Source organism: Parasteatoda tepidariorum, chromosome 10 (genome assembly GCF_982258835.1).
Source record: "Parasteatoda tepidariorum strain Cologne lab strain chromosome 10, Ptep-v5.0, whole genome shotgun sequence".
Lineage (NCBI taxonomy): Eukaryota > Metazoa > Arthropoda > Arachnida > Araneae > Theridiidae > Parasteatoda > Parasteatoda tepidariorum.
Genome location: NC_141764.1, coordinates 2,099,460 through 2,126,822, shown reverse-complemented (window position 1 = coordinate 2,126,822; position 27,363 = coordinate 2,099,460). Strand labels below are relative to the sequence as shown.

The following is a 27,363-nucleotide window of genomic DNA, read 5'->3' as shown; positions in this document are numbered from 1 at the left end:
GAAGGAATTTCTTCATTTCTATTTGCTCAACTTTAGCTGAAAAATTGTGACGCTAGTTTTCAGATGATTCCTTTCAGAAAAGTTCTTTCATATACTACTTAAATTTAAACCAGATAGTATTATTTTGCTCTCTCTCGGATATTAAAGCGAAATGCTTATGAAATCTTATTTTATAACCGTCGTTGAACATCCGACCCAATTTTTGGGTTTACGATCACTAAATGATCAACTACGTAGGCTTGTCATTTTGAATTTTATCCAGAAAACAAGGAAACTCTTGGATCAAGTATTGGGGAGAAATTTGCCTTCGTGGCGGACTTTTTTGATGGAACTAGCCCTCATTTGCGTTACATCTGGAGGAAGACAACGAGAACCTCCTCCGGTTAGCCTAAGGCAAAGGGACTCTAACCCGTGATCCTTCTTCACGTCAGCACTGTGGTCGGTGCAAGCCGGATGCTGAATTCGTATCTACCAGCCATCGCTAGGATTCGAACCCGGTTCACCTCATTGGAAGGCGAACGCTCCATCCCCTGAGCCACCACGACTGTATGGAATCTTATAGGCAGGACCAGTGGTCGGAAAGCAAGCTACAAGCTACCGTAGCCGCTACCTAATCCCGTAATTTGTAGAGCAGTGAGCTACCTTTTAAAAGAAGTAGTGTAGTGAGCAGTGCGATACAAAAAAAGAAAGAAAAAAAACAGTAGTTTTGTAGCGTGTTCTGGCAACTACGTTTAACGTTACTTAAATAGAGAAACAAAATTCAAACGCAAAAGAATTTTTGAATGTAATAGGTGCAAATCCTTCGTAAGCCCGTCAACGTACGCAATGAGAATGCCTCTGTGGCCGAGAGTTAATAAAATCTACGTGTGATGCAATAAAAAATCAGTCGATTTACTCTTGAGAAATCGAATTCTGATTATCTGACTTTTTTAAAATTCGATTTCACAGGAACTATAAAATACGTTTTTGTGTCTGATTTCTTAACTTAAAAAATCGTCTGCATTAGTTGCATATTTGCCGTCACCTCCTCGAACCATTTGAGTCCTAGAACGTTAAGATCCGAACATTAGGATCAATAGTTATTGAGGGTGGTTTTTTTTTTCGCATTCTACTTTATTTCTTGGAGTAAATGAAAAAGCATTGATCACTTAAATCACAAATCTTTGAGCATTTCTTAAGTCGAGAAAAACATGGAGCTTGAAAGTTAAAGGAAAAGATTCTTAAAAAGTGCTTCAGAAAAAAACCCATTTCATGAAATTTAAAACTTCTCAATATCTCGTCATTTATAACCAAACCAATTTTGTTTTAATTCAAAATCTTTTTGAATGTTGGTGAAAATTAAGTTCTCCGGTTAAGTTTGTCTTCTAAAAGTAGCGAAGAAGTGACTACATTTCGAAAGTAGTTTGTAGTCACTACATTTAAAAAAAAAGTAGTTGTTGTTATAGTTAACTGAAATTGTAATAAAATAGTTGTTCTTGACTACGCAGAAAATGTAGTTTTTCTGACCAATGGACAGGGCCTATTAGGTGTACCAACTGGAGGAAAAGAGCTGTTATAATTCATGTAATCAAGTTAATGATCCATTCAAATTCACTGCGGATATGCATTTGGTTGTTGTTGTAGTTCATTTGCGTCACACTAGAGCTGCACATGGGTTATTGGCGACGGTCTGGGAAACATCCCTGAGGATGATCCGAAGACATGCCATCGCAATTTTGATCTTCTGCGGAGGAGATGGCACCCCCACTTCGGTAGCACGACCACCTGCACGCGAAGTCTAGCACTTTACTGTAGAACAGTTTAACGAGAACTCATACCGCACACCCTCGGTCTCTACGCAGACTAATCCACACCCGCACACTCACTGCAGCAAGTGATGCTTGACTTCGGTGATCTGCTGGGAACCGTGTCTTAACAATCAGTCCACTGCGGGACGATATGCATTTGGAAAATGCAATAATTATTTCTTGAGTCGCAATGGCTCAGAGGATAGAGCGCTCGCCTTACAATGAGGTGAACCGGGTTCAAATCCTGGCGATGGCTGATCGATATGAATTCCGCATCCGGCATGCACTAACCACAGTGCTGACGTAAAATCTCCTCAGTGGTAGACGGATCAAGGACTAGGGTCCCCTTTGCCGTCTAACCATGCAACGGGGTTTCGTGGTTTTCCTTTCCATGTAACGCAAATTTAGTTCCTTCAAATATTTTCTCCCAATACCTGATCTAGGAGTCCTCTTGTCTTCTGGATTGGGTTCAAAATGACAAGACTACGGAGTTGAACATTAGTAGTCGTAAATCCAAAAAAATGGGTCGGCTCTTCAACGACTGTTAAAAAATAAAATATAGAAAACCTATGTATATACTTATTTTGATGAAAGATATCTAAAGCAAATGATACAAAAATATCTTATCTGTTGATTTTGAATATTTTTATTTTAACCAAAATGTCGGCACTTATTGTTTCTGCCTCCTGTATTGTCACCAAACCTTTTTCAAGCAATGCATAAGCATTGGCCACTTGTATTCTAAAATAATTTAATACAAAATTTTGCTTCAAAGAAAATTCTTTTTTTGAACAAAAATTTTGTGAAAGCAGCGTTCTCAAAAAAGTAATTAATGGTAATAAAATTTGGATGCTAAAAGCAACTTATACATTTGGATACTAAATCCAACTTATAAATTTGGATACTAAAATCAACTTATAAATTTTGATACTAAAGGCAACTTGCGAATTTCGATATGTTGAAGGCAACTTGCGAATTTCGATATATTGAAGGCAACTTACAAATTTGGATACTAAAGTCAACTTATACATTTGGATACTAAAGTCAACTTATAAATTTGGATACTAAAGTCAACTTATAAATTTGGATACTAAAGGCAACTTGCGAATTTCGATATGTTGAAGGCAACTTGCGAATTTCGATATACTGAAGGCAACTTACAAATTTAGATACTAAAGGCAACTTATAGTAAAAAAAAGATGTTATGTGTTTCCGTCTCATTCTTATATGCAATTAAATGTTTGTGCAAATCTAATTCTGATAAAGTACAAAATTTAGTACTTTTTAATGGTTTCGAAATTTAAATGTTAACTAAATTTTTTTGGTAAAATTGTTGGTTAGTACATAGAACCTTTAACAAATTGTCTTCTGGATTGGATTTATATTTCGGAGGAGGTTTTATCCCCCTAACCCTCCCCAAAACTAGCAGATGGTCACATATCTCGTTTTAAAATTATACGGTTTACACATAAACCTCACAAAAATCTTATTAGGTTTTTATCTGGTCCTTTCTCTCACTGACCAAAACCTGCCCTAAACAGTAACCCCACATCCCTGCTTGAATTAGTTACCATAGTCCACCGCCACGCTTTCAGACGAATAACACAAGGGGAGTTCTTCCTGTAGTTTTGCCCAAAGTTTCTGAAATAAAAAAAAATTAAATTGGGGGTTGTTTCATTTTTTTCTCTTATTTGAAGGAATATAGTTTAAACAGTCAGCTTAAATTAAAAATTTAGAAAGAAAATATGTGAATTGTTAGTTTAATTATAATCAATTATGGTAATTGTAACTTAAGAGCGCTTCTTATCACATCACAGTAATTTTTTAAAAATTTGTCTCCGTTTTAAAAATAATTTATTAAATTAAAGTTTAGATATCAAAAATATTATTTAAGAATCTTCAGAGTCACAAAATGTTATGGTCGAAACTAAATAAATTTCAAGTATTTATTTTTATTTCTTTCTTTCTTTTTTTATGAATTATTTGTTTCAGAGCTACATATAAAAAATAATAGATGGCGCCACCAAAAGTTACAATTCGTCACTAAAAACCATTTTCGTGAACTAATTTTAATTTGAATTATACTACATTTTTCTCAGAACTAAACTTATGTTTCTTTTTTTTCCTTGCGATTCTGAGTTTCAGGCAGATTAAAGCAGAATTTTTAATTAAATTATAGAGATTTTACTATTTAAAATAATTTTTTTTCGAAATATTTTTAAAAAGTATTTTATAAAATTATTAAAATAATGTAATTTCAAATTAATTGTTATTTACTTGATTTGCACATAAATTTAAAAATCAACAATAAAAGTGAAATAAAATAAAAAATGACCTATAATTAATTAAAAACATTTTACTTCTTTTTTTAAAGCTTTGTTATTTTTACTAAAATTTATTTTGATTTTTATCAGATCAGGTGTTAAACATTAGCTGCGCTAAGCAGAATTCAGGTTAACTCATTAAAATTACAATTTATAATTAGTTTACAATTTAACCTTGCTTAAATGTTTGACTTAATAAAATTTGATTTATAAATTTAAATTTGTTTTTGAATTTTACAAAGTTCACAAATTTAAGATATGGGGTTTTATGAAGGTAGTTTTGCTAGTAGTTGTTAGTAATATTTTTTAAATGTATTTCTTTTATTGAAATAATTTACGCCGATGTAGCAAAATGATATTATCTAACATTACAAAGATACAATATAATACTGCAGTGCTAGAAAAAGCTAGACTTCTGAATCCTATTTTCTAATATTAGAGCTAATGTTATAGAACATTAAATAGTGTTCAATCTAACATTCGAACTTTTAAAATTATCATATATTTCATTTCCTTTTTTTTTTTTTTTTTTCTTTGGTCCAGCGCCAGTTTTTTGTAAAAGGACATCCCATATTATTAATAAATAAACATTTACTTATGAAAGGAAACAATAAATTAAATATTACTTAAAATGTCATTTTTAGCCATTGTAATTTTATGCCAGAAAACGCACGAAAATATTGGAGCCATTAATATAGTAAAATATTAAAGTCGTAAAATAGAGTCATTTCTCGAAAAAAAAAAAAAGAAAAAAAAGACTTGATTGCACATAGTAACGAAATTGTGTTCTCGAACTCGAAAATAAAATGGATCACATATATTGAGAAATGTTAATATTAAATTTTAAAAAAGTTGTAGTAAAACTACAATGAAAAATGATGCTTTGCAATTCCTTTCATGTGTTTCCCTCCCGCATTGCTTTCAAATTGTTTTTCACCGTGATTCCAATTGTTTTCAATTGTTTTCCAATTGTTTGTTTCCAATTGTTTACATCCGTCAATAAATTGTCGTCATTGCGGAATACACACAAATATGACCAGAAATTTCCGTAATATAAATTTTTAATAAAAGACGGAAAACTCAAAGATTGAAACATAGATGGCACTAGCTGTCTATTAAAATAACAGATGGTTATCCTCGGCGCTTTTTCACTTCACCAGTTATTTTATTTATTTATTTTTTAATGAACCTTTCATAAAATATTGAGAAAAAAAGCTGCATGACGAATTTTTCATATCTGACGAAGTGGAAAGGTACCCTTTATTTTGTGACACCAAGGATTGTTTCTTCTTACATTGTGGGATTTATTTAAAACTATACTGAGAAAATACTCATGATCTTTTAAAATAGCCTATATTTTTATTAATCTATCTTTTAAAATAACGACTCTTTTATAAAAGCAAATATATATCTTTCAAAATATATTTCTAAATATATATCTTTTAAAATGTATTTATAAATATACCTTTTAAAATAGCAAATACTACTGAGAAAATAGCATTTTGTGAAAATACCCATGTATCTTTTAATAACATTTATAGATCATAGAATACTCCAAAATGGAAAGCATCAAAGCCATCCCTTACATTAATAAATAAATATAGTAATTATAAATAAATATAGAAAATGGTATGTAACTAGTAATACGGAATAAATATAGTAATCACAAATAGTTATATAGTAATAATAAGTAAATAAAGTTATTATAATTAATCATATAATTTTAAATAAATATAGAAAATGCTATGAAACTAATAATATGGAATAAATATAGTAATCATATATACTAAATTATAATAATTATAAGTAAATGTAGAAAATGCTATGTAAATAGTAATACGGAATAAATATCATAATCACATATAGTAATACAGTCATAATATATAAATATCGTAATTATAAATAAATATAGTAATTATAATTAATTATAAAATTAATTAAAATTAATTAATTATTAATTTATTTTTTTTTTAATTGTATTTTGGAATGAATGATATTTGGTCTTTCAATGTCGAAAAATTTATTATAATTGCAAAAGTAACCGAGAACAAAAAATAAAAATATCAATTTTCATCAAAAAATTAACTGTCTCAAATGCTTTAAGAGAGTTTCTAAGATATTTGTTTAGCGAAATGAGGTACAAATACTATAACACATACTTTGAATAGCCTAGCAGTCCGTAAAAAAGGATGAAACTGCTCATTTTATTATAATCAAGCAACAATATATTTCATAGGGTCTTTCACTTCATTATTCCACCATTTTTAATCGATACAGTTACAATCAAAAATGACGAATTTTTACATGACGATCTGAACTTTATCTTCAAATAAGGACCGACTACTCATCGAAAACATGTTTTTTCTTTTTATTTCCTTTATACATGTCGAACAAATTAATATAGGGGTTATCAGTGAGGCACACTGATTAGGAATTTAGCTTCAGACAAGGGTATTCGGGAAAAAACAGATTCGTTCCTGCGACTTGTTTCCCCACTCTCCCAGGGGAGGAGATGAAATTCATCACCAGCTGAGGGACCCGGTTTCTCAAAAATCTTTCTGACATTGACAAGAGCTGTAAGGCAACATGCATATCGATGGCAAAAAGGCTGTTGGGTAGGGCACTGGGCCCATGTCCAAGAGGTTGTGGGGTCGATCTCCGCCGGCCGAAGACTCCCCGTGTAGTAAATGCTGACTGGTGCGCGTTAAATCTGTCGAGTCACAAAGTCTTCCATGTTCCAGTTACAAATCGTACTTCTGGGGGTACTGATCCAGGAGTTTCCTTGTCTTCTGGATTGGGTTCAAAATGACGAGGCTGCGGAATTGAGCGTGAGTAGTCGTGAACAGTTGACCCAAAATTGGATCGGCTGTTCAACGACGATTATAAAATAAAATAGAATAAAATGAAACAGATCAATAAAAAAAAAAGAGTTTTGTTATGTTTGTGTCTTGGAAATGTTTAACAAAACATAATTATAATAATGAAAAAACTTATAGTGTGTCCAGAAATAGCTGATTTACTCAGCTATTTCTGGACACACTATAAGTATTATGCAGCATTATTTAAACAGGGGACGCATTTAAAAAGAATGTCCCGCAGTGGACTGATCGTTAAGACACGCTTCCCAGCAAGGCACCGAAGTCACTGGCTGCGATCAGAGTGCGGGTAGGTGACCACTTGGATTAGTCTGCGTAGGGACCGAAGGGTGTGTGGTATGGGTCCTCGTTAAACTGTTCTACCGTAAAATGCTCGACCTCTCGAGCTGGTTGTCGGGCTACCGAAAGTCGAAGGGTGCCATCCACTCTGCAGAGGATCAAAATTGTGATGGCATGACTTCGGATCATCCTCGGGGGTGTTTCCCAGACCGTTGCTCATAGCCCATTGTGCAGCTCTAGTGCGACGTAAATGAACAACAACTACATTTAAAAGGAATTAATATTACTATTTCATACACGTATATATAAAATGACAAATACAAAAACACGGAAAATTTTAAAAAAGGTTTTATAAAGGAGTCACAAACTTGTCATCCATAAAGAAAGCTAATGAAATTTTGCAAGGATCACATTAAAAGGAAGTTGAATTGCAATTGGCAAAAATTTCACATTTAAACAAAAATGAGGCAGATCGCATTTAAAGAAAACTCGTAAAAATATTTACAAGCATTTGCAAAAGAAATTAGATAGAAGTTATACAAGATTCGTAAGGATCATAAGTTCGTGAAAATTTCGCAAGCATTTTAAACAAAAAATTAGATTGAAGTTGTGAAATTTTGGTAAGGAACGCATTAAGAGGAAGTTGAATTGCAATTGATAAAAGTCCCACCAGAAGTCCCTTTTTTTTCTTTAAATTGTGATCATTTTGAGTCATTATTTAATTGAGTAATTAGATTGAGTAATTAGATTTGCGAAAGCAAACTTTTTTTTTTAACGTTGCACTTGAAAATGGCGCTCGTGGAAATTCGAGTGTAAGTCTTGTCTGGTCGAAGTCTGAAGAATGAGTTGAGGCAAAAAGGATCAACGCGGACAGTTGCGCCGCCATCGACTGCTTTAAAGAAGAAGAAGAAAGAAAAAAAGAACACAATTCTAAAGGCAACACAAAATGCGAGATTGTTTTCTTTATTATTTTGTCTTTGTTTTTAGTTTTAATTTGGCAATGAGGCGAGAGACTCTTTTCCCCTTTCGCCACTAGATGGCCCTTTTTTTTCTATTTCGAGACGCGCACCGAAGGGAAAAAGTAATTGTGGTGTTAGTTAGATTGTATGTGTCAAAGCCAATTGAATAAATAATTGAAACAAATAGATTATTTTACAGATTTTTTAATCGAAATCGTTTTTTTCCTTCTTCTTACTGGAGTAGTGGTGCCTTAAAATAGAGTGTCATTGTTTACAGGGAGTGGATAATCATGATGGTAAGGTTAACATTTTATGTTTTTGTTGACAAAAACTTTGAATTCGATTTTATCTTCGAAAGTAACATTCAAAATCGTTGAGTGGATCGCTTCATAAAAGTAAAGTTTGAGTTCCACGACTGATTCGAAAAACTCGATTAAAGCGAAGAGGAAAAAGTAGGTGTATATGTAATATTTTGAATAAATACAAAATTTATACGAGTACATGACATACAATTTTCTGGCGAAGCTAAAGATCTAAACTTATATTTTCCCGAAAAGGTTAAGTTAGGACGAAAAATAAACTTAAGTAATCAGCGTATAATTGAGGGTTTGTCTATAGGATTATACCCCTACAAATAAAAACACTTTTTGTTCTAGAAGAACCCAATGAATGGATCACAATTGTTTCTAAAATAATTCATGATATTCCCACTGTCTTATCCCAAAATGAAAATGAACAAAAAAATGCTGGAATCCAAATTGCGTGGGTGTAGACAACCATTTCAAGGTCGGACATAAAGACCGATATTTATTAATAACTCAGTTATTATAACTATCCACCTCAAAATCAAAAATTTCTCTCTCAGCCGTGTCAGAATTTCAACCAACAATCCCAATTTAGACCTGGAGTTCAAAAAGAAAGTGACACATTTAACAAAAGTAAACCACAAACGAGTCAGTTTGTCTTGGCTTTCGAGGTGTTGCTTCAAAGGTAATTTGCAACTTAATCAAAAATGCACTTTAAATTTAAAAATATGGCAAGGTAAGTTGAGTTTCTTATTTTAAATACTGATCTACCTTCTGCCATATTAGGTTTAAAAGAATGTATTGGATTTTGCATCACGATTAACAGGATTGTAATGTAAAATCGGAGAAAAACTGATCGCTTTTTTCTGATTGTAAAAGCAACTTGTCTTTATAAATTTTTTCCTGAAATCTAGGTTAAAGATTGCAATAAAAATACCAATTAAGTTTTATAAGAGAAAATAATAAGAATGTAATAATAAAAAAAAAGAAGAAAAAACTATTTTAAATCAATCTAACAAAGAGCAAAATATGGAAAATATTTATGAAAATGTGAAGGAAAATATAGTCTTGGACATAAAAATAAATATTTAAACAAAGACTAAAAATAGATTAAAAGACAGGATGTTAATACTAAATTATTAAACGTTCATATTATAATATTAAAGTGTGAGAAAGCGTTTAGTTTTGAATATTAAATTAAGAAAAGGATTAGTTGAAGGTTTTTATGTGTCAGATAAAAAACAAATATCCCAGAAAGCATGTAAGCTTACGGCAACCTTGTCTCGGAATTTTCTTTTTACTATCGCGAAAATGTTTGCTTATGAAAACCCTTTTTTTCAATAAAGCAAAAACATTGCAGTTTCAAGCCTTCAACCTCATTTTTAAAGCATTTTTTTTTATAAGATATTGTCACTTAGGTGAAAAAATTCATAGACAAAATATTTTGATGTTTATGTTGGTTTCTTCGCGATTCACTATGGTCCAACATCATTTGATGGTCACATCCAACATTTTCCATTACACGTTCAAGCAGGGCCGGATTAACCTATAGGCACACTAGGCACGTGCCTAGGGCCTACGAAATTCAGGGGCCTTCGAAATTCAGGGGCCTACGAAAAACTTGGGAGAAAAAAATTTGTTGACAAAAATAATTTAGCTTTAAAAACAAGTGTATTTTGCACAAAATTATGAAGATACAAATAAAAATATAATATTTTACTGTAATAAATTATTTTGCAGAATCTTATGATCTAATATATTACTTTTTTCCAATTTTTGGATTCAACGAAATCTTGTATTATGCTGTCGAATTCCAAACTACGCAAAATGTCGGATTCAATAGACATGAGAGCGGGCGATGCCAAACGATCTTGATTTATTGTTGAAAGCAAATAATTTTTTATCAATTTTAATCTGGAGAAAGATCTTTCTCCTTCTGCATTTGATCCAAGAATCGACAAATATATTCTTAATGCAATGTGAACGTTAGGAAAAGTATTCACAAGTTTATCTTTAATTTGAGCCTTCAACATTTCTTGTGCAGATTTATGTTCATACAAATTTGAAAATAGTAAAAATTCATCTACAAAGTTTTTCTCTAAATCGGATGAGTAAATTTTCACCAAATTTTGCGCTTTTAGTTTAATCTCAGATTCTGACAAATTTTTGTGTAATTTCCTTGTAATTCGGGTTCGATAAAACATCGATTAATGACACTTTTTGGTCGATCCAGAAAACTGGGAAATTCAGACATCCGGGATAGCGATGGTCCCGAGCATCCCAGATAATTGGTTCTCTACTGTATAATTTCTTGTAATTAATCTTACTATCAATTTCACTGTTTTCTTTGCTGGTTTGTTGTTGTATTGTTGACGTGAAGTGTTTACATAGTTATCGATCGAACTAATCATAATGGTATTATCGATATCAACTGCAATATCGGCAATATGTCGGTATTGCAGATAAAGTTCAATAAACAAATTCGTAAATTAAAATTCATATTAATAAAAATGTAAAAAAAAAATATGCAAGAAAATTTTAGCATATATTTTGAAAAGAGGGGAGGAGTGGGGGAAGGAGGGGAGGGCCCAAAAACGGCTATGCCTAGGGCCCACGAAAGGTATAATCCGGCTCTGACTATGGTCCAACATCATTTGATGGTCACATCCAACATTTTCCATTACACGTTCAAGGTATTTGATGTGCCAACAAACTTCCATCACTCCATGATGGAAAATACTACTTGAATACTATGATGGTTAACCATCGTTTGCTTCTCATGGATCAACAATCCGTGATGGCCCATGATGGTTCCAACTATTCTTTTTCTTGATGGTTTAAGGGGAATTCTTTTGTTGGTTCTCAGGAATTTACCATCAAAACAATTTTATGTTGGATAAATCAGTCCGAATTCACACAATGGGATGATGGTTGTTCATGATCGTTCCAACATTTGATTTCTAAGATACTATGATGGAAATTCATGATTGTTCTATAAGAGCAAACCATCAAAACAAGTTGGTATTCTTATGTTGGACCATCATAAATCAGTCCGATTTAATACATTGGAGTGATGGTTACTTATGTTGGTTACCATCAAAAAATATGATGGTTCATGATGGAATTATTGATGGTTACCATCAAGATTATGTTTGTCCATCACTGGAAAACCATCAAAAACTTTGATTTGGGATCTGTCTATGCAAGATACTTTTAATAATAGCAAACATCTCATTTAAAATATCAAAAGCGCTGTGTTTAAAAAATAAACTATAATTATTTTTTTAATTGAACATGTAATTTTTATTCTAATAGTATGGGTGATATTCTCGCATTTTGTTCGGGGGAGGGAAGCACAAATTATTTTTTCTTCTTCATATTTTGTGAATCTTCACAATAAGAAAAATAATTAAAAATCCGTAGAAGTAATTGCCGAAAAACATCGACGTGTTTCGTTTCGAGATTAGGTTGTTGTAATAAATTAATAATATCGTATAAAAAATATCGGATTTAAAAACTATGGAGAAAACAATAGCAATAACTGGCAAAAATTCGATAGAATTATTGGTTTGAAAGATAAATATTCAAATGCACGATTCGAATTTTCCAAATTTTATGAAATACATCGGGATATTTAAAAATCACGTGAAAGTTAATATCCATAACTGCCGATAGTACAATCAAAACATTATATCGATGTGCGATACTATCGGCGTAAATGCAGCGAGCCAAAAAGTGTGTATCTAAATGCATGATTCAAATATTGCGCGTAAATTTCTGTAGAATAGGAAATTAAATCTTTTCTTTACTTTTCAAAAGAAAATTCTTTCTGCAAGAACTCTGTAACGCCCTGTGACAATGTCGCTACGATTCTGTTACAGGGCTTATCGCTTTGGGTTACAATGCTCGCATACACATAATATTTTTCAACAAGCAACTTTTTTCTTTTTTAAATTGCTATTGAAAGAAATTGTTTTGGAATGAGAGTTTTTATATTTTTAATAAAATGACACACTATTAATATCACAGAATATAATTTCATAAATAAAACACCAGTTGGAGTAAAGAATCTATATTGCATACAAACAAACAAAAATAGAGTCTACTTAAAAGTTTCTCTATTATATTGGTTATATATTGTATCGAGCAGAGCCCAGAAAAGGCATTTAACCTTACAGCAACCTTGTACCGAAATTATCCTTTTAATGTCACGAAAATGTTCATACTAAAAACCTTTTTTCAATAGAGCAAAAATAGTGCAGTTTCAAACCTTTCATCCTAAAGGGATTAAAAATTATTTTTTAAAGCTTTTCTAAAAAGTATTGTCGCTTAGGTTGCTGAGCATGAAATGCAAAAAGAAATCTTATAATGACCTAAATTTAAAATTAATTTCACCTTGAGACTAGCTTTATGAAAGGATTTTTTCACTTTTGAAAACCCTAACTCAACCTTTATTTAAGGTTTTTACATAGAAGGTTGTTTTCCAAGGTTTTGGAATACTGTAATGTGTGTAAAATAGAGCAGATTGTCAAAGATCTTGTTTTAAGGTTAAAAGGTTTACGCGTATACCGCATAAAAACACTTTTTAGGTTTTTTATTAAAAGGTTTTTTGCTGAGTGGAAATAAACCTTATTTTGCTATCAGGGTAGGGGCTCGTGTGGATGAATGAAACTGTCCTTCCAAAAATTTATTATCGGAAATTTCTAGAAAATACAGCATTTTTCAGTCCCGTCTGGCACACAGCACAGGCTTTGAAACTTCAGACTGTTCATAAGAGACTCGCAAATCAGAAAACTATAATACTCTCTATCTATTGCGATTTGGTCTGGTATGTGTAGCTCGGAATCTGAGGCCAAAATTGGCTTTTTTCCCAATTATCTTGTAGTGGAGGTCATCTGTAAAAATGAAAAATAAAATACTGATTACAAAGCTGGAACACAAATGGCTAAATATGGAGTAGAAAAGAGAAAATGACACATCACCATGGTAATAACTAAATTATAACATGATAGTGCCAATTAGAAATATGTACAAAATTACAAAATAGAAAAACAAGTAGAAATTATTTACAAAAATATTAAGAAATGAGAAAGCTAACGGATCATAAACACAAGTTAAATAAAATCAAAATATTTACAAAATAATAAATTAGAAAGGAAAAAAAGATTGATTGTTAGATAGCGTACTCCTTAGCTTCGAAACTCACATTTTTCAAAACTCTCATTTTGTCTCCGTAAGGGTTGCCAAGTATTACCAAAATGATCGTTAAGTCGGCAAAAATGTTGCCAAACCGAGTTTTCCTTAAGAAATATATAAGGCGTTATTTTCTCTGTAAATTACGCTAGAATTACGACTTTCTTTTAAATTTTCTAATTAAACTATTTATTTAGGAATCGTGTGAGATATTTTGCCTAATAACAAAAGGATATTCACAAAATTATACTCATATAAATAAATTCGTAATAATATTATGATAAAAGAGTGCTATCGCATATGTTTTCTCATTTAAATAGTCCAAAGGAACATTTTCACTCTTAACTCTCTTAAAATGAATGACTGAAATCTCTTACTCAAAAAAAGAGAGACATTTTTTGAGGTCGAGTTGAGGTAAGTAGGTATTTTATTTACGTCACACTAAAACTGCACAATGGGCTATTGGCGACTGTCTGGGAAGCATCCCTGAGGATGATCCGAAGACATACCATCACAATTTTGATCCTCTGCAGAGGGGATGGCACCCCTGTTTCGGTAGCCCGACGACCTGCAAGGTCGAGTTGAATACACCTGTGTTAGAGTGAAATACTTGCCTCGTGTTAAATCGAACTTGAGTGGCAGATAATTAAGCAATACTTAAGTTGTTTTCGCGCAAGCATGATTTGATGAGTGAGTTATTAATTATTTAATTGTGTGCGAGCTATGAGCTGGAATTTGTACCGCTTTATTTAAAAAATCAAACGATACTAAAGTTGTAAAATAAAATTGTTATGTTCTACGATTTAAATAAGTTACGTTCTCGCTTCTATTTTATGCTTAATTTTATTTTCTTACGAATTTTCCTCTCAATATTTTGAATTAAAAAATATATCATTTAATTAATACCGTGTCTATTAATACATGAACGTAATACGTGTGTAACTAATTCGCGATCGCAACGCTCGAGTACGCCGTCTAGCGGGAGCCTGTAAATATCGGACATTAATTTATCACGTTTTCATTTAGTTCCATCAAAGTCATTGACTGAATCAGACGCCATTTTTTAGCAGCAAATAAGAAACAAAATTTCCCTAAGGAAAAGACCGAAGAACTTGAAAAAAATCTCCAGAATATTAGTAAATCTTTCAGGAACAGAACACGCCAAACATTTGAAGAAAAATTCCTCAATAATTTTTAATTTCTATTATCAACAAACTTGCAACTGATGACTTCCGATTTCGGATACTGTTACAGATGTGTGTATTAAGGTAAAATGCATTTCTTCTGTCTTCAATTCATTACGAATTAAAGTGAAGTCAACATTGCTTTCGTCATTCCAGTGAATAAATATGAATTCAGAACATACAGAATTGTAATAGTTATAGCATATTCTTCTTCGTTATAGAATAGTATATATTTCTGTATCCATATAATTCGGAAAACAACAATAAAAAATTATCCAAGTTACTTGAAATAGTGCCATTTGTGCTGATTCTTAATTAATTTAAATCGTTTTCTTGGTAAGTTTTTTTTAATTTTGAAAGAATAAGTTCAACTAGAATTCAGCTATTCTGTTTTTAGCTACATATTCAAATTCATATCAATTATAACATTTTGCTGTGTAGTATGTTATCTAAAAGTAATGAAGGTATAAACTATGTATCTATTATTTGAGAATAAAGTTTTCAAACAAGGAACTTATCATTTTGGAATTCTCCGGGAATCATAAATCTGGTAAGTGCAATGATTTTTACAATAAAAAATTTGCTTGTAAATATTTTTTTTTCATTTGAAGATGGTTCTCTACAGAATGGTTTTTTACGTCTGATTAAGAACTATAAGAATAATAAAAAAAGAAACAATATGAAAGTTTTTATTTCAATGTTAATAATTCTTAAAATCGTTTTTTTTATCCTAAGAATTCTTTATTTTCCGTTTTTTAGTTTATAATTTTTTGATAAAAATTGTTCTCAAAATACTTTTGAAAAATTAAATGGTATAACATTATGTGTTTATGTATACTTCTTGTATATTCCAATGTTTGAAATAATATGATTCAGAAAAGTATGGAATAAAAATTCGGTACTTACGACGTATTAACGCCACTGCCGCTACAGATTTGGCGGTTTTTAAGTGCCGCCAATCTACACTTAAAATTTTTGCGACAGTTCATAAAATAAAACACTTTATTTAAAATCAAAATAGTTAATTGGATTTCGGTGGAAAATGAGCCGATATAGAGTTTAGCATAGATTCAAAACAATCATATCGCCATATGAACTCTGAATAAGATTCCAAATGAAATAACATTTCCAAAACGTACGTTTGCCAAGATAAAGTTTTATGTTGTGGGAATTGGTACATTTTCGTTTTTTCGGTAAAATATTTCCCTCCTGAAAAAATAAAATTGCATCTTGTTTTGTTTTTGGCAAATCCCAAAGACGAATATTCGTAGCACTAAAAATGGCGACAAAAAAGAATTGTTTTTTTTTTGTTTTTGTTTCGTCAGTATTCTTTATTTTACGTTTCTTAGTTTCTAAATAATGATTTTTATTGAAACTTGAAATTTTTTGATAAAAATTGTTGTCAAAAAACGTTGTTTACTAAATTAAATTTCATAAAATTATGAGGCTTATGTATACTTTTTGTTCATTTTAATTTTTGAACTAATATGATTCTTAAAACTATAGAATGTAAAGTTTAAATGGGCCTTTCATGTTATATCATTAAATTTAGTAATAGTATTTCTCGGGCATTAGGTTTTAACTCTTATAAGAATATACATATTTTTTTCTGTTAATGTACAAATATTTTTCCGATGTGTTTTGGATGTTCCTTCTCTAATAAAAAGAGATACCATTTTGTTTTCGGTTGTACAAGAAAGAAGATCAAGCATTTTTCTTTTTTAAATTTAATAAGCCACATTAAAGAAGGAACGTTGCAATGCTACACGCTATATTAACGACGTCTCCAGAGTAACTGAATGACGGTTCATATGGAAATCGCAGGTAAGCGTCTCATACAACAACGCCCCCTATAGTTCGTTGCGATCGCGAATAGATGTGTCGATTCAACTTTAAAGTTAATTAAGTGAATTTAAATGAATGATACTTAAACTATTTTGTGAGGGATCAAAAAATTACATTGAGTTCTGGTCAAATTTTAGTGTTCTCGGACCATCGTTAATTTCGACATTATTATTGTTGTTATTTTGACTTTAATAATAATTCAAACGCATAATAAACAACTATTTATTTATTTTCTCTACACTTTTTTTACTTTATTTATTTACTTTACTCTATTTATTTATTTATTCTTACCATTATCGACATCATTATTATCGTTATTTCGACTTTAACATTAATTAAAATAACAATTATTTACTCCAATAAGCAATTAATAAACAATTATAACAATTAACATTTAATAATAAACAACAATTAATATTTAATAATAAACAATTATTTACTCCAACAATGTCTAGATAAATTCTTTTTTGCCAAGGGATTTCTATTCTTTTTTTTTTACTAAACTGATATTATTTTTAAAAAATGAATGTTTTTTTTTTTACAGTCTACTTTCTTTCAGTTCATAAATTCCAAATTTTAATTTTTGTCTGTATTTTTGTTTTGCTTAATGAATATTTAGATGCTTTTTGATGCTGTAAATTTCTTTAAAATCTTCAGTAGAGAAAGAAGAGCAATTAAGGTGAAATTTCAATTGGGGATCAAAACGGGCGACGTAGAGCAGAACTCTCTACCCATGGCAATACTTCGCATGCTTTCACCAGTAGCGTGTGGAGAGTCATCGAAGAAGGAAGTACATTCTGTCCTGATTTTCAAATAGATTAAAAACTTTTTAAGTTAGAAAACTACATGGAACTGAGAACTAAATTAAACATAGTTCTAAAAGAAAGCGTCATGGAAAATTAAAAAAAAAAGTATTTGTGACAATTACATACGAAAAATATTAGAAAGGATAAAATATCGTTGTACACTCCTATACAACTGAGAAGAAAAGGTGGGGAAAGGGTTAGTTCATGGAACCGGTCTTCTCCCCAGATGGAATATTCGAGCGTTGCGACTGCGAATGAAATTATTCTGCGGAATTTTGAAATCTAATAGATCGTTGGTTTGCTGCCCTTAAATTTTGCCATTACTATTTTTTTTTAATGATCATATTTATCCCGCCAACTACAATACTAATTAAAGTAAGAAAGTGAGGGAAAAAAAGAGAAGTTTTCCTTGTATTGGGTGGCAACAATTTCATTCATGTTCATTTTTCGTTTTTATTCTTTCGTCCACCCCAAAAAGAATTCTAAAATTAGAGCGTTTAAGGCAGGAAGACATTAATGATGTTGTCGCGTGTTAATAACCTAAAGAAGAAAAAAAAATGCGGCAAAATATTTTAGATTAGAAATTGCACAGAAATGAATAATGCCAGTCTTCGTAGAATGTTAATTAATGTTTGACGCATTCATTTTACTTCCCAATCACGTCACGTGTAGACAATGTCCTCCGCAAGGGAGCTAAAACCAAACTAATGAAAAAGATAAAAATGCCGGGATGTCTCAAGGGATAAGAACGTTCGCCCTCCAGTGAGGTGCACCGGGTTCGAATTCCAGCAATGGCAGGTTGATTCGAATTGCGCAATCGGCTTGCACCGACCCCAGTGCTGACTTAAAATATCCTCAGTGGTAGACGGATCATGAGTTAGAGTCCCCTTGCCACGGGCAAACCGTGTTTTCCTGTACTAGTAAAGCAAATGCGAGTCAGTTCCATCAAAAAGTCCTTCACGAAGGCAAAATTTCTCCCAATACTTGATCCAGGAGTTTCCTTGTCTTCTGAATTGGATTCAAAATGACAAGGCTACGAAGTTGAACATTAGTAGCCTTAAAACAAAAAATGGGGTAGGCTGTTCAACGATGGCTATAGAAGAAAAAAAATTGGATGGTTTTTTTCTAGTTTAGTCGTAAAAATCAGCCGGAAGTAGTAACCCGAAAGTCTAATGACGAATTTTAACCCCTAGCGCCATCTAGGCTTAGCTTTACACGGTAAACCATCCATTTATTCTAAACGTTGTTCCCGAATATAAATACAAAGAAGAAGCAAAGATTGATGTTCGTCTAAAGAGTCCGTGTTCTCTGGATTGTGTTCAAAAGGCGTTGAACATGGGTGGTCGAAAACCCTAAATTGGGTCGGCTGTTCAACAACGGTTATAAAATGAAATAAAATAAAATCATTGATGAAGGGGGTTTAAAAGCCACCAAATTATTTATAAAAGAATGAATTCTTGTACCACGATTTCAGTGAGATGAGCAAAACGAATCACTAAGGTGAATCGAATGAACAGAATCAGCTCACTTAGATGATTTAAATATATTGATGGTGATACGAATCACCGAATCAGTTTCCAGATTTCATTTTTTCTAAGATTTGATTTTGAATATTGTTTGATTAAAGTTTCCACGTTTCGAAAATTTTTTCGTGTTTTTGAATAAATATAGCATTTCCAAAAAGTAACTAATTTACAAATAATTCACTACAATAAAAGTAAAACAGTATTTTATTTTATAACCGTCGTTGAACTGCCGACCCAATTTTTGGGTTAACGTTCTCCTAGGACTTTATTTTAATGAAATTAACCAGCATTTGCGTTACATATGGAGAGGAAAACTACTTTAACCTTCCACGGATAGCGCACCCATGATCCGCTGACGATATTTTACGTCAGCACTTTGGTCGGTGCGAGCCGAGTGCGGAATTCGCATCGACCAGCCATCGCTGGGATTCGAACCCGTATCCCCTCACAGGAAGGCAAACGCTCTATCCCCTGAGCCACCACGGATCTCTTAATATTATAATAACTTCCATCCAAATTGAAGTTCTGAATGAAACTCGTGTTTAGTTTGTAATTGAAATTTGCACTTCAATTTCGGCTGAAAAAGTCATTCTTTCCAAAATTTAATATTTAACCAACAACCATCTTAATTTTAATTAAATTAACTAATATTAATCAACAGATGTTATTCATTTCCATGCAAGTTATTGAATCAAAATGTTGTTATTAAAATACGAACTTTTGAGTTAACTGGTTTAATAATTATAATAATAATAACCGACTGCGGGGTACACCTTAAATACATTTTCCTACTTTTACGCTTTAATTTCTTTCCTTTTTTTTTTCCTTCGTAATCTGCCAGGTACATAATATTTCTTTCCCCGAATTTATATATTTTATTATTATGTACATTATATATTTTATTTCGTGTTTTTGTGTTTTGTTTTTTACTGAATTGAATTTTGTTGACGAATCGGTTACATTTTTGTCTTTGGTGCAACCTCACACCTCGTACCAAGCATGATTGGGAACTTAACACTGGTCTTTCTGCCCTCGGTTGCCAACCTAACCGGAACATATAAAATATATAACTCCTGCTCCTTCACCCCAGAGCCTAAGATCTAGAAAATTGAGAGGGCTACAGTAGGTCTTTACCCTCAATGGGCTGTCGCGCCACTGACTTTAGTTGCAGTAGTTTAACTCCTCACACATTGATATATTTTTCTTTGGCGATCCGAACGTAATATCAGAATTTTGTGGACATAACTATGTGGGATGAAGAGTCTTTTCAGTCACTAATCTGTCTTTATTGTGCTCAAGGGGATAGAATATTCGCCTTCCATTGAGACGCACCGGGTTCGAATCCCAGCGATGGCTGGACGATACGATTCATGCACCTGGCTTGTATCGACCGCAGTGCTGACGTAAAATATCCTCAGTGGTAGATGGATCATGGATTAGAGTCCCCTAACCATCGAACTAAACCATCGTTTTCGTGGTTTTCCTCGCCTTATGACGCAAATGCGGATTAGTTCCATCAAGAAGTCCTCCCTTCCAATGAGGTGAACCGGTTTCGAATCTCAGCGATGGCTGGTCGATAGGAATTCCGCATCCGGCTTGCACCGACCACTGTGCTGACATAAAATATCCTCATTGGTAGGCGGATCATGGATTGGAGTCTCCCTGAAGTCAGGCTCTCCCTGTGATGTTTTCGTGGTTTTTCTTTCCACGTAACGCAATTGCATTTTAGTTCCATCAAAAAGTCCTTCATGAAATCAAATTTCTCCCAATACTTGATCCAGGAGTTCCCTTGTCTTCTGGATTGCACAGGGGCGGGCAGGGTTAAGTTAGTTATTATTAGTAGTCGTAAACCCAAAAAGTTGGGTCGGCTGTTCAATATCGGCTATAAAATAAAAAAATATAATCGGTCTTCATTTTAATTAATTATTTTTAACTTTCTTTTTTAAAATTTTGCATTCTTTTGTTTCAATCTTTTTATTATTTTTTTATTATCATTTCCGTTCTTCCTAACAACGGTTTTATTCCAGGTTTTCTTTAACACAAATCTTTCTGAAATATAAACAAACGATTCAAACAGCCTCGTTTTGTTTTAAATTTATCAAAATGATAGGAGATGATGAAAAGTTTTGTACTTTCACTAGAGCAGGATCTGCATTCATTTTTGAAACACCAAAAAAAAAAGAAACAGTTTGTTCTTTGAATAAAGCTCTTCTTTTCTCTCCTGCAGAAGAAGAAGCTTGTTGGAGGAGGCAATGCTAAGATAAAAAAAAAAATGTTTTTTAGAAGGACAGATAAAAGCTAAACACACTGTTTCAAACAGACTCCTTCAGGTATGCTTTGTCGCATTGCAGTGGTGTTTTGTTTTTCTGAATGGCTTGTCCTTCTGCCCGATCTATTTCAAGTTGCTATTTTATCACCAGCAGTTGGCAACACTCTTTAAAAGAAATACTAAAGGGAAAAAAATGGCTCCAAGAATGCAGACGAAACAATAATTGCACACGTATTTAAGGAATTTGATTGGAGTATATTTTGCGTTTATTTTTTCCCTTTTCCTGTAAGTTCGTTTATTTTTTAAAGAAGAAGATCGAGTTAGCTTATTAGAAGAGTTTCGATCAAAGCAATAAGATCATATTATCCATTAAATGGGCTGAGATACATTTATTTTTCTCTAAATGCATGAAATTTTTTTTTCGCTGTCTTACAATTTTTAACAACTGAAAATAATGTTTTAAAATAAACAATTTTTGTATTATTTTAAATAATAAACATCCCTGTATTGTAATTTGTCTGACTCATATTTTGCTATTAGTATTTTTTTTTTTTAAATTTGAGATGCATTTACTCTTTGTTCCGAATTCGAATTTTATTTTAGTTCTCTTTCGGTCATTTAACTATTTCTCTCAAACTTACTTAAGATATATTAGACCTAAAAATAAGTTATCTGATGAGAGGGCAGAGCAATTTATTTTAGTTATCATTCGCTAATTTCTCTCAAACATAACAGATATATTAGACCTAAAAATAAGTTATCGGATGAGAGGGCAGAACATTTTATTTTAGTTATCATTCGCTAATTTAACCATTCCTCTCAAACATGAAATCATGTTTTTAATGCAATTTATGTTGCGTTTGAGAGTGTTGAAAGGTTTTCATTTATGCGCATTTTTCTGTTGTTCCTTTAGGCCGGCGCATAAGTGAAAGTTCACGGTTATTTCTAATTGAAACATATTCTACCTGTTTATTGACACTATAAAAAAGGAAAGTTCTTTTAATCTAATATTATTAAAACCAGAGCAGCGGAAGAAATGACACTCTAAATATGAACTCGAATTAAATTAACTCGTTGATTAAATTTGGCAGGCATTATTACTCTACGATGCATTTTTTTTTTTTTTTTTACTGAACATGCTTAATTAAATCAGAGCCAACAGAAATGGGGTAACTCAGTTACTAAGGTAACTGATTGAAATGATAAAATACATTTGTTGTATAACTTTTAAAAATCTATGAAGGTTTCTTATTTATGAAGGAATATAATTAGATATTTGGTTGTATTTTAGTACCGATGAATTAGTCATAAATATTAAGTTTTAAATTTTCCTTTTGAAATAAGAGAATACTCGATAAAAAAAAACAATTTTAAATTAACAAATCGTTGTACATTTGATTGTACAAAATTAGATAATTTGATGTAACATATTTCCTTTACTTAAATATTGTGAAAGACCAGTGTAGCAGTAGGGGAGAGTGGGGTCAGTTGTAACATTTTTTACTTAACTATTTTTAACTAACATTAAATCCAATATATTATTAGTATTAATTGACAGACGAGTAAAGTAGACTATCCTTTACTAGAAGGAAAAATAAATACCTTATTTTAAATGTTATTATATTAGTTATTAACAATTTTTCACAGTCGTGCACTTGTTACAATGTCCCCACTTACGGGGTCAATTGTAACAGTTCATAAATGCAACTAAAACATAGTTAATTATACATATTATCATAGATGTGATATATTTTTTTATTGATCAAAATAGTAGTGATATTTTAGGAGTAAAAATAATAATGAGCAGAGACCTAAAGGGTTAAACTTTTAACTTTAAGGGGTGGTTAAAAATTTTAATTTATGCTGTGAAAGGTGACAAATAAAATAATGCACATGCAACATAATATAAATGATATAGGAAACTATTGGTGGTTCTTAAAGAGTTAAGTAATGGTTTGTTAACATAAGATTATTTATTTTCAGCTGTTACAATCGTCCCTTAACCTATTGTTACAATCGTCCCCAAGACGCCAGTTCAGCTTCATTTGTTAAAAACAATACTAGTTAAATAACAAAACTAATCTTTTTTTTTAAATGTTAATTAAGGTGTCCACTTACATATTCGGTTAATAATTTTTATTTGTTTAAACGAAATTACTTTGCTACAGTATAATATTCTAATACCAAAAAAAGTACTTACGTAGCTTGAAAATATCATTTGTGATGTATCTCTTTCAAAAGTACATAAAAATAGTTGCCAGCCGGGGTGTACATGTAGATTTACTAAATACACCTTGTGCGCCCCCTAAGAACCAAATCTAGAATCCGACACTCGAAATTTTTGCTCTGTTACAATCGTACCCTGTTACAATTGACCCCACTCTCCCCTACGCATGGGCATACCCTGGCCCCAGGCACAAATCTTGAGAATCCTACTTTTTATAAATTGTATTAAAATAAAGCTAAGTATAAATTGCATTGCCTGATATATTTTCTAAAATAAATAGATTCTTTTGTATAAACAGTGCATTTTTTTCTAATAGTGCTTGATTGTCAGGCAAACACCCATAATTTGAATAATTTATCTCCAAGAAAACTTTAAAGGCAACCGAAATCTATTTTTCTACATTCCAATGAACATTTGAAGTACTTGGGCATTGAAAAATGTTTTCATAATTGTTTAATTTGACAAAATAATTCCCAGATACCAAAATAAGGTTTATTTTCACTCAGCAAAAACCTTTCAAAAAGGTTTGACAGTGTAAACCTTCTAACCTTAAAACGAGATCTGTGACCATCTGATCTACTCTACGCACATTACCCCAATCCAAAACCTTGGAAAACAACCTTCTCTATAAAAACCTTAAATCGAGGTTGACTTAGGGTTTTTAAGCGTGAAAAAAATCCTATAGTAAATCTAGTCTCAAGGTGAAAAAAAAAATAGTGCGTGGAGTCCCTCCGCGCGGAAGAAGTTAAACTTCGCAACCTGCGATGTTAATTGTAGAAGAATCAGCAGTCGTAGAAGGATCACTAGTTCTATTCAACGACTCTTTTTCCTGCTCCACTCGCTTCCGTGCTCTGTAATCACGGTAATAGTGTGCATTTTTCCCTCGTGGACCTCTTGAACCAGTGGAAGTGCTTGTGGTTGCCTCATCGTCTCGCCCTGGAAAATGTATTTCTATTAATAATGTATGTGAATGCGTCATAATGTAATTTCAAAAGAGAAAACCTAACAATCAATTGATATTTACAAGAGACGTACCTTGACATAACCTTAAATCCGTCACATTGTCCGTGGGATTGTTTTCACTCATTTTTTACAATTGTTATCCACTAAATTTGAAAATAAATAAATACTACCCTATTAAATTGTATGTGTATCAAAACAAACTAAAGAAATATTTACAGAAAAACAATAATTTTATGCTGGTGAGAACCAAAACAATATGGAAATGAATGAGGGAAAACTGGTTCCTACCACGTGATTTCCCGGCCAATAAAAACCTTGTTGGAAGTCGCATAAGAAGTATAACTTCAATAATCTTAAATCTAGGTATTTATGAGGTTTCTTTTAGCTAAGTCTTGCATGTTCAGCTAACATCCACCTTGTCATGAAATTTTAATGGACAATGCAATTGGGTATAATATAAAAAAAACACAATTACTTCCACTTAGTAGGAATAACATTTACCATGACGCAATGCTAAATTCTATGCCACTATCCACATAAATCAGTTATTAATCAAAAATCGAATATCAATTACTTTTCTTTATAATGCAATAAAATCTGGCGAGCAGCTATTTAAACGATCAAACACTTCGTTTGTTTATTTGTGGCTTGAAGTTAGGCTCGCAGAAAATGCCGTTCATGGGTTAAATTTAGTAGGAATAACACAACCTGTGACGTAGGCTATAGTATACCCAATTGGATCCTATCGCTAGTGTGACGTCAGCTAAAACGTCACGATGGACCTAAGTGACAATACTTTTTAACAAAGCTTTAAAAAAAAAATTTTAACTCATTTTAGGATGAAAGATTTGAAATTTTTTTAAAATTTTCTTTAGGATGAAAGGTTTGAAACTGCACTATTTTTACTTTATTGAAACAAGGTTTTTAGTGCAAACATTTTCGTGACGATAAAAAGAAAATTCCGAACACAAGGTTGCCGTAAGGTTAAATGCCTTTCTGGGATTCATATCTTTTGAAATTTTTTTTTTTTAATTTGTTATACCTTTATGTTTATTTAATTTAATTAACTTCCATGGTTTGTAATTATTTTAAGGATTTTACAACTGGTTAGTATCTCATTTTTTTAAGAATCATGCAATGTTTAAAAAATTGCTTTATTTGAATTTCTGAGGTAATCAAAATGTGTTTAATTTTCTTAAAATGAATGCATCCTATCTTAAAAATTATTTATTTTATGTATGTGAAAGTTATTTAGATCGCTTCTTAACGTTATGTCATGTTGCAGGGGTCTAAATTTTTGCGTCCTTGCATTCCGAAATAATACTCGTTTCGTTCGAATAAGAGAAAGATTCGTTTGCTTTGATCAGTGCCCGACTCAGCCTAATTGGGGCCCGGGCAAAACTTCTTAGCCCCCCCCCCCTCTGATTTACTGTTTCAGTCATGAAGAGTCAAACTTTATGGAGGTATATAAAAAAAATTCCCCTCATTACAAATACACTGGTGGACAAAATTAAGAGATGGAAGACATTTTCTCAAATATCCCAAAAAATACTGAATATAAATAAATGAAATTTGGTATGGATATAGCTAATTCCATGATAATAAAGTGTGCAAAACAAAAATGAAAGTGCCATTCACTGGCAGGACCTATAGCCAATAAATACAATGTAGTCTGAACTTAAGGATAAAATATGACAATAAAAGTGAGGCTTGTGCAGTGTGTGTTGCCTCTAGTATGGTGTATGGTCACACCTGACAGACAGACAGCATGCACAACGAGTATGCATGCTGTTAAGAAGGGAGTTAAGGAGGACTTGTGGAAGACCCTCCCATTCTTCCACCAGAGCAATTTTTAACTCCAGAATGGTTCTGGGGGGAGGTTTGCGCATCGCAATAGCTCTCCCAAGAGCATCCCAAGCATGTTCAATAAGATTCAGGTCAGGGAATTTGGCTGGCAAATCCATTCGTTGAATATCCTCGCTTTCCAGATACTCATCAACCATGAGAGCCCTATGTGGTCGCGCATTGTCGTCCATAAAAATGAGCTCAGGGCCAACAGCGCCCCTGAAAAGACCCACATAGGGCTCTAGGACCTCTGGGCATTCACGGAACCATTGTCAAACACATGGAGTGGTGTGCGGGTATCTTGCATGATCCCTGCCCAAACCATGAGTTCTCCACCAGCATAATGGTCCCTTTTGATAAAGCTGCTGGGATGGTATCGAGTTCCAGGTTCCCTCCATATCAATAACCTTCCAGAATCAGGTTGTAGACTGAATCTGGACTCATCTGTGAAGAGAACATTAGCCCATTGAAGCTTTGTCCAATTCTGATGTTGTCTTAATTTTGTCCACCAGTGTGCATAACAAAAAAATTGACTATAGCCTAAAATAGCTATAAGGTCCCCCCTTCCTCCAATGGTCAGAAGAAATATCATTCTGTCCATTATTATTGATTTTCTGTCAATTCTATGTCCATCATGTCGAATGCAGTTTATTTGATTGTTGACTTTCTCACCCAGCAGCGAAACATTTCATATCCTTGCCGACATTAGGGAGAAATGAAGCAAAATTTTCGCTCAATGAGGTCTATCAGAAGCCCGTATTTTTTGTAAACATATCGAATTTTGCAATATGTAAAAATACAGATTTTTGATTCGCCAAATGTGACCATCGCCGTTGTGAAAATTTAGATGAATTCCGCCCTAGAGAGCCATGGATTTGCAAAATATAAATTTTTTTCTTGTTTTCATACAATAGATCATTGTTTCCCAAAGTGTGGTACGCGTAACCCTCGGGGGTACGCCTTCTTATGCGAAAT

The 27,363-nt window shown here is 32.3% G+C and overlaps 1 protein-coding gene and 1 long non-coding RNA gene across 2 annotated transcripts in view; one reads left to right on the top strand and one right to left on the bottom strand.

The window, feature by feature from the left end:
* The first annotated feature begins 8,300 nt into the window (after positions 1–8,300).
* The window catches only part of LOC107450836 (uncharacterized), a 97,421-nt gene continuing 78,358 nt past the window's right edge, over positions 8,301–27,363 (top strand). The window contains exon 1 of the mRNA XM_043048297.3: positions 8,301–8,521. Within this exon, the coding sequence (XP_042904231.1) occupies positions 8,516–8,521 (6 nt within the window). The 5' untranslated portion in view covers positions 8,301–8,515. The remainder of the gene's footprint in view (positions 8,522–27,363) is intronic.
* LOC147802070 (uncharacterized) lies at positions 24,305–24,710 on the bottom strand. The gene is made up of 2 exons (XR_015429777.1): positions 24,616–24,710; positions 24,305–24,516 (listed from the first exon to the last, which is right to left on the bottom strand). It is a non-coding gene; the product is annotated as an uncharacterized LOC147802070 (long non-coding RNA).